The sequence below is a fragment of the Haplochromis burtoni genome, unplaced genomic scaffold (genome assembly GCF_018398535.1).
Source record: "Haplochromis burtoni strain Fernald_Lab_line unplaced genomic scaffold, NCSU_Asbu1 Contig_559, whole genome shotgun sequence".
NCBI lineage: Eukaryota > Metazoa > Chordata > Actinopteri > Cichliformes > Cichlidae > Haplochromis > Haplochromis burtoni.
The window spans coordinates 261,793-269,537 of record NW_024582920.1 but is presented as its reverse complement, the minus strand read 5'-3'; the positions used below and the strand labels follow the sequence as shown (position 1 = coordinate 269,537).

Below are 7,745 nucleotides of genomic sequence, written 5' to 3'. Positions count from 1 at the left end.
CCCCCATGAATTTTTGAACTATTGGAAATTGAATACATCCTTGTTAGCAGACGAGTTGCTTGTGTCCGAAGTTAAATCTGAAATTAGGAAAATATTACATCTTAAGATTTTTACTACTTCTTTCTCGGAACTTTGGGAGCTTCTTAAACGACGTATGTGTCAATTTTTTAAATTTAAAGCGAGAGAATTAAATCATGCAAAGAATGTAAAATATAATGAAGATGTGAGTAGATATATATATTTAAGAAATAAGAAGGAGAAGGAAGAGGAGGAGGAAAATCAAATGATGTCTCTTAAAGAGGACATTGATCGAGTCAATAGAGAAGTTTTATTTAATATGTTGCGACGTACTGACTTTCACGGAAACAGCGATTATATGATTTTTAATAATCAAAAGAAAAGTCGAAATGATTTTATTGTCTCAATTAAGGATAAACATGGAAAGTCAGTTTTTAAAGAAGAGGGGAAAAGACAAGTAATTAGAGATTATTGTTCGGAGATGTTTTCATCCATAGCTACAAACAGCGACGCTATTAACAATTTTTTGAGTGAGGTTGAACCATTAGATCCTGTCATTTATGAAACTTTGATTGGAAAAATTAAAAGAGAGGAAGTGGAGTCAGTAATTAACCAACTTAGTACCGATAAACACCTGGTCTGGATGGACTCCCCTCTGAATTTTACAAAATTGTGAGTAAAGAACTGTCTGAATTATTAACTCAGTATTTTAATGAAGGAATAGAAAGAGAAACAATGGGTAAATCGTTTTATGAAGGAGTTATGTGTTTATTATATAAGAAAGGTGATAGAGAAGACATTAACAATTATAGGCAACTGACAATAATGAATGTAGATTATAAGATTTTTGCTAAAATAATTATGTCTAGACTAGAGGATGTATTAGATATTATCATTGAAAAAGAACAAACATGCGCAATTAAGGGACGATTGATGTGGGATAACTTAAGTATGTTAAGAGAAATTATTTATAATCGCAAGGATTCAGAACTCTGCATTTTAGGATTAGATCAAAGGAGGGCTTTTGATTCTGTTTCCCACTCTTATTTATGGAAAGTAATGAAAGCTTATAATTTTCCAGACAATTTATTTCTATTATCCAATTGATTTATAAAAAGTCCCTAGTGCAAGTTAAGGTAAATGGAAAGCTCTCATCCCCTTTTAGTGCTGAGTGCGGGGTTAAACAAGGATGTCCCTTGAGTGCTGCGTTATATGTCCTTGCAATTAATCCCTTATTGAAAAGGATAAATGATGATAAACGGATCAAGGGATACGTCCTTGATAAATCCCTTAAAATCGCAGCTTTAGCGTATGCAGATGACGTGACGGTGATAATTAGAAACCAAAACGAACTGTCTTCAGTTATGGAGATATTACACCATTACGAACAGGCATCAGGTGCCAAGCTGAACCAAGACAAAACTGAAGGGGTGTGGCTTGGACATCCGACCAGACAACCTAAAATGATGATCTCTCTATGTAGGGAGATTAAAATTTTGGGTATATGGATTGATAATACTGACTCTAGTTTATTAAATTGGAATAAGAAAGAAAATGAAATTAAAATGGAAATTATGAAATGGGAAAATAAAGATACAAATTATAAAACACGAATTAATATTGTAAAAACACACATAATTTCGAAACTTCTTTTCCTTGCCGCAATTTTTCCTCCTCCGAGAACAACTGTAATGAAAATAAGTAAGATGTGCATTAAATTTATCTGGGGATCCAATCGAGAAGTGACTAAGAGAAAATTTATGTACAAGAGTAGGAAGCACGGGGGTTTGGGAGCCCCAGACTTAGAGATTGTTTTGCGAATCCCTTTTATAAAAATTACTCAAAGCGCAATTTCTCGGGGTGCCCCGTGGGTTCGAGGGAAGGAGCAATTGTGGCAAAAGAAAAGAGGCAGGGCCAGAGCGGGCGTTCCATACCACAGACTTATGTTTGGTGACTTATCAAGTCAATGGGAACAATATAGTTTAAATATTCTCCAAGACAATACGAAAAATATCTATAAAAAAATTAATGAAACCAAAAATGAAGGTGTAATTCAATATAAGTATGCAAATGAAGATGAAAACCTTTCAATAGTTAAAAATATACACGACAAATTATTATCTGAAAGCATGAGAGACGTGGTATGGCTCATCTCGCTCGGGCGCCTCCCTGTGAGAGCAGTGGTACAATGGAGTTGTTTTGTTACCACCATGAAATGTCCTATGACAGGCTGTGATGAAGATGAGACCCTAGAACATCTCCTATTAGATTGTTATAGGACAACTGAGATCAGGCAGAAAATGACAGAGATTGGCTATGATGTGGATGTTAATATTAAAGCAGTTAAATATGGTTTGTTTAAAGAAAAAATGTGTGACGACAAAAGGAGACTCTTTTGGTTAGTAATGTGTGTAATAAACACACATATTTGGAAAACTCGTGCCAAAGGAGTACTTGAACAAAAGATGATAAGTAGTGATGTGGTGAGTAAACATATCATTACAGACCTGCGAAGAAGACGAACAATGGACCTGAAACTTGGGAAAGTTTTCCCCTGGAACGAATTAAAACTGTAAGTCTTGTGAACGTTGTGTGGACTCAGATGCTAGATTTTCCTCCTTGTTTATCCCTTTTGTATGTGCTCATGGTTTTGTATATGTAATTGTATGTGTATGTGCATTTTATATGTAAACTTGCTTACTTTAAATAAAGTTGTAAAAAAAAAAAATTTAAAAGTTAGATGATGGTAGAAGAAACCCACGCCTAAGAGAGATTGGCTAAGCGTAAGAGAAAACAGCTTCATGGGCGAGAGCAGGACGATTGTGAGCCAGAGAGCAAAAAAGCCACATTAGAAGAGGCCACTCAAGAGGAACACAGAGAACTGAAATTGAGGAATTACGCTCCAGAGGATGAAGAGCTAAAGGAAATACCGGTGCCTAAGGCCAATCCAGCATCAGTGGAAGATAAAGTAAAAGATAATCCAGAGCCCATCATTGAGGAAGTGGATTTAGCCAATCTTGCCCCAAGAAAACCAGACTGGGATCTAAAGCGCGATGTGGCAAAGAAACTGGAGAAGTTGGAGAGGAGAACACAGAGAGCCATTGCTGAACTCATCCGTGATTGTCTGCGTTGCCATGAAGAGGAGTTGGCCGGAGCCATCGGAGCAGAGGCGGGAGATTCAGACTGAATCCAAGATGTGACAGAAAACAAGGAGACTAAACAGAGATGCCCAAGATTTACTGCAGCAGTCACATCTGGGTTGTGCATACAGATTTAATTGTGCAGGGAGTAAAGCAGTGTTTCCTGTCAGGTCTTCAGACGAGTCATAGCTTCTGTCCTTGTAGTACATTCTGTATGTTTTTCTGAATGATGACAGTGAGCCGTTCTTCGTTTTCAACTCAGATGTCATCTGTGATTTTCCGTTCAAAGATCTGCTGCAGTTCCACCGCAACCACGGCAAGGAGGGAACCATTTGTACGGTGAAAGCCTCTAGTACGGTGTGGTGGTGTATGAGGCGGACAGCGGGAGGATCCATCGCTTTGTGGAGAAACCACAGGTCTTTGTCTCCAACAAAATTAATGCTGGCATGTACATCTTCAATCCGAGCATGCTCAGCAGGATCCAGCTGAGACCAACATCCATTGAAAAAGAAATATTTCCTGTCATGGCAGGGGAGGGACAGCTGTATGCCATGGAGCTGCAAGGTTTCTGGATGGACATCGGCCAGCCTAAAGACTTCCTGACAGGGATGTGTATGTACCTCCAGTCAGTACGACAACACGCACCTGAGAGATTACGCACAGGCCCCGGTTTCCTCGGCAACGTCTTGGTTGATCCCACAGCACAGATCGGGGAGAACTGCACCATCGGCCCCAATGTCACCATCGGCGCCGGCGTTGTTGTGGAGGATGGCGTGAGGATAAAGAGGTGCACGGTGCTGAAAGGGTCAAGGGTTCGATCGCACTCGTGGCTGGAGAGCTGCATCGTGGGGTGGAGCTCGTCAGTCGGCCAGTGGGTGCGTATGGAGAATGTGACGGTGCGGGGGAGGACGTGACCGTCAATGACGAGCTTTACCTGAACGGTGCCAACGTCCTGCCTCACAAATCCATCAACGAGTCAGTCCCGGAGCCGCGAATCGTCATGTAGCGTCAAGCTCACTCATCCATCAGACAGCTTGCACGGAGATGCGCCCACGCTGGACAGCCAGGAAGATGAAGACTGCCGCTCAACTTCTTCTTCTTGTTAAAGCCATGTTACTGCACCTGAGCCTAAAAGGTAGCCGAATCGTTTTTTCTGGTGTGCTGTAGGTTATTGTTATGTACTACTACATTTGTTACTCGTTTATAAAGCAGCAGTACATGTTTCGTACTTGTAATTACCGGTACTTGTACATATATGTAAAAAGTTTGCAAATATGTACCGTAACTTGTTTTTCAAAATATTAATACAAGGGATGTGTTCCCAAACAGCCATCTCTTTCCTGACAATCCCCTTTGTGCATATTCTCTTACATATGGTAAGTAAACATTAAAGCACCTGCGGCTTTTAGTCAGGTGCGGCTGATGTAGGTACAAAACAGGATTTTCCCCTGATTTTAGCTTGTGCGGCTAATATTCAGGTGCGCTTTGTAGTCCGGAAAGTACGGTAATTTAATTTCAAGGGAAAATTAGTCTCACTGAGGTTAAAGGCCAAAGAATAAAAGTGGGTTTTAAGACGCATTTAAAAGTGGACAGTGAGGGCCTCTCTAAGTGCAAGGGCAAATTGTTCCATAATTTTGGAGCCACGATAAAGAAGGCCCGCTCCCCTCTGAGCTTCTCCTGATCTCAGACCTGCACCACTGCCTGGGAGACCGACGAGGGTGTGTGGAGATGAAGAAGCTCAGAGAGGTAAGCGCGGGGCAAGACTGTGAACATAAGAATTTTAAAATTAACTCTAAAAGACACAGGCAGCCAGTGCAGTGAGGCTGGGACAGGGGTTATATGCTCTATTTGAAAAGTTCCTGTTAGGAGTCATGAAGCAGCATTTTGAACCAGCTGCAGACTTGAGAGCAATGACTGACTGACCCCCACGTAAAGTGCGTTACAGTAGTCCAGGCGCGAAGAAATAAAAGCATGGATCACTGTTTCAAGGTGCTGCCTTGAAAGAAAAGATTTTACTCTTGCCAGTCGCCTTAAATGATAAAAACTGGACTTCACCACTGCTCTGATTTGGTTGTCCAATTTAAAATCACTGTCCAACTTAAAACCAAGTCAGTAACAACAGGTTTAAAATAAACTTCCAGGGGTCCCAAATCTACAGAGGAGGACTCGCAGGGACCACTGGGTCCAAACACCAACAACTCTGTTTTCTTTTCATTAAAATTTAAAAAGTTTAGAGCCAACCAAGCTTTAATGTCATCTAGGCATGTTGTGAGAGGTTTTATGGAGATGCCACCCTTCTGCTTCAGGGGCAAATAAATTTGGATGCCATTATCATCTAGAAAATCTTTCAGTTGACTAAAAACAATTTTCTCTAAAACCTTGGAAAGTAAAGGGAGCTTGGAAGTAGGCCTATAGTTCGCTAAAACTGTGTGGCTGGTGCACAGATGTAACAGTGATTGCTCAGCACTGCTCTTCCTCTCTGGAATACCTTTTTATTCACTGCAAACCGTTTTATTCTCCGCGGGAGTTTGCTTCATTCATCCTGGCCGCTGTTTACATCCCGCCAGAGCGGATGCGCAGGCAGCTCAGTGCGCACTCGCGGAGCAGATCTGCCACATGGAGCGGACATTCCCGGACTCTCTCATCATTGCTCTTGGGGACTTTAACAAAGCCAATCTGAGCCATGAGCTTCAGTGGGACAACACGACACTGTTGCCATAACCACCATATGATCAGAAAAGTCTGTTAAAAGAGTGTCATATTTCAGACCTTGAACATTATGTGATATGTAGAATCTATCAATCCTTGTTTTAGTTAAGGAATCGAATCTAGTGTAGTGGACGGTATGTGGATGCAAGTGCCTGTATAAATCACGAAGTGCTGCTTCCTTACAAACTTTAACCAACAATTTGCTTTCCCGCAGTTCTTTAAATTCAACCTTGGATATTCTGTCAGTTGCTTCAGTAACAATGTTAAAATCTCCACATAGAATTATATTAAAACCAATCTCCAATAAATACTTCAATTTTCTCAATAATTGTAACTTTTTCGTTCGTTCGGGTGCATTATAAACATTAATAATACGCAACCTTTGCCCGTAATAACAGCAATCAACAAGGAGGAGTCGTCCCGGTATTATGTCTCTTCTTTTGATTATATTCACCGCATCTTTTTTAAAGAAAATACCCACTCCATCAGAGCTGTCTTCCCCTATCGATATTATTGAATGGGCAGTGTTCCACATTTTATTTAATTCACATACATCTACGTGTGTCTTTAATCTCATCTCTTGAAGGCACAAAATATCATAATCAAGTCTTTTTAAGAAATCAACCTTCCTTTTCCTGCTCTTATCTGATTGGAGACCTCTGACATTAAATGTTATTATTTTGATGTTACTCATAGGTTGACTAAAGGAGAGACCATCTCAGAAATATTACTCACGGAGGACTTGGTCTATTATCCTTCCGCTTATCTCTTCCAGAGCTAGAAGCAGAAACGCTCCTTTTTCTGCTTCCTCCCGTATCCTCGTTGACGAGCTCGTTGAGGGCCGGGTGACTTCCACTAAAGAAGGTCTTCCGTTTTACTTTCGTTTCCCCGGGAAGCGAAGCAAGAGCCAGAGATGCCGCCTCTGAGAGAGGGAAGGATCCATGGTCCTCGCTATCTCCGTCGTCATCAGGTGTCTGCTCGCTGTCGATTTCTTCGTCGTCACTATCGCTTTCATTCTCACCATCCGATGTCTCTATGATCAGGTTACCATCTAGCTCTTCATCACTCTCGTCACTTTTTTTACTTGACTGAGACAGTGGAGATGGTAACTCATTTTGAGCAGGGCTAGACTGGTTATCCTGATCATCCACTTGTGGATTGTCCAATCCAAGCGAAACTGGGAGTGACAGTGAGGCAGCCGTCGGAGGAAGGGGAGGGGGAGGAGAGGGAGGGGGCTCTCTCACCTGGTCATTCACGGGGGGATCCAAGACTTGGGAAGGATCCACCAAGGAAGGGAATTCCATGGTGTCAGAAGGTCGAGGTTGTTGGGAAGACTTAAGTATATTCACATAAGACTTGGGGCATTTAAAGAAAGTGTGCCCTTTCGCACCACAGAGGGAGCACTCACTTTCGTTTTGGCAAATTTTAGCCTTGTGGCCCAACTCACCACATTTCCAACATTTGATAGTGGGGCATTCTCTCGCCTGGTGGTCTGGACCTTGGCAGATGAAGCACCTCACCGATTGGCCAGGATAAATAATCCTGCCATTATAGGGGCCCAACGAGATGGAATTAGGGATAGAGATTATATGTCCAGCTTCATCTCTACGCATCCGAACTTTGTATTTTCGGACTCCATACCAGAATCCAAATTTATCCACTGGCTTGACTGGGGGTTGAAGAATCTCGCAGTACCTTTTAAGATATAGCTCGATATCTTGGTCTGGAATCCTTCCAGTCCAGAACTTAACAACAAGAGTCACTACCTCTACCTGGACAGAAGACTCCACTTGCCAGTCTTTCCATTTCGGATGTGATGCGTTGGAAAGAGAGATCTCTAAGAAGCGACGTAAGGGCGCCTCTTGGGTGAAACACAGC

The 7,745-nt window shown here is 41.7% G+C and overlaps 1 protein-coding gene and 1 pseudogene across 1 annotated transcript; both read left to right on the top strand.

The window, feature by feature from the left end:
• Positions 1-437: 437 nt before the first annotated feature.
• LOC121812367 (coiled-coil domain-containing protein 12-like) lies at positions 438-3,364 on the top strand. The gene is made up of 2 exons (XM_042214390.1): positions 438-444; positions 2,787-3,364. Exons 1-2 carry the CDS (start codon positions 438-440, stop codon positions 3,203-3,205), a joined length of 426 nt encoding a protein of 141 aa, XP_042070324.1. The 3' UTR covers positions 3,206-3,364.
• On the top strand, positions 3,244-4,196 carry LOC121812366 (annotated as a pseudogene).
• Positions 4,197-7,745: the final 3,549 nt, after the last annotated feature.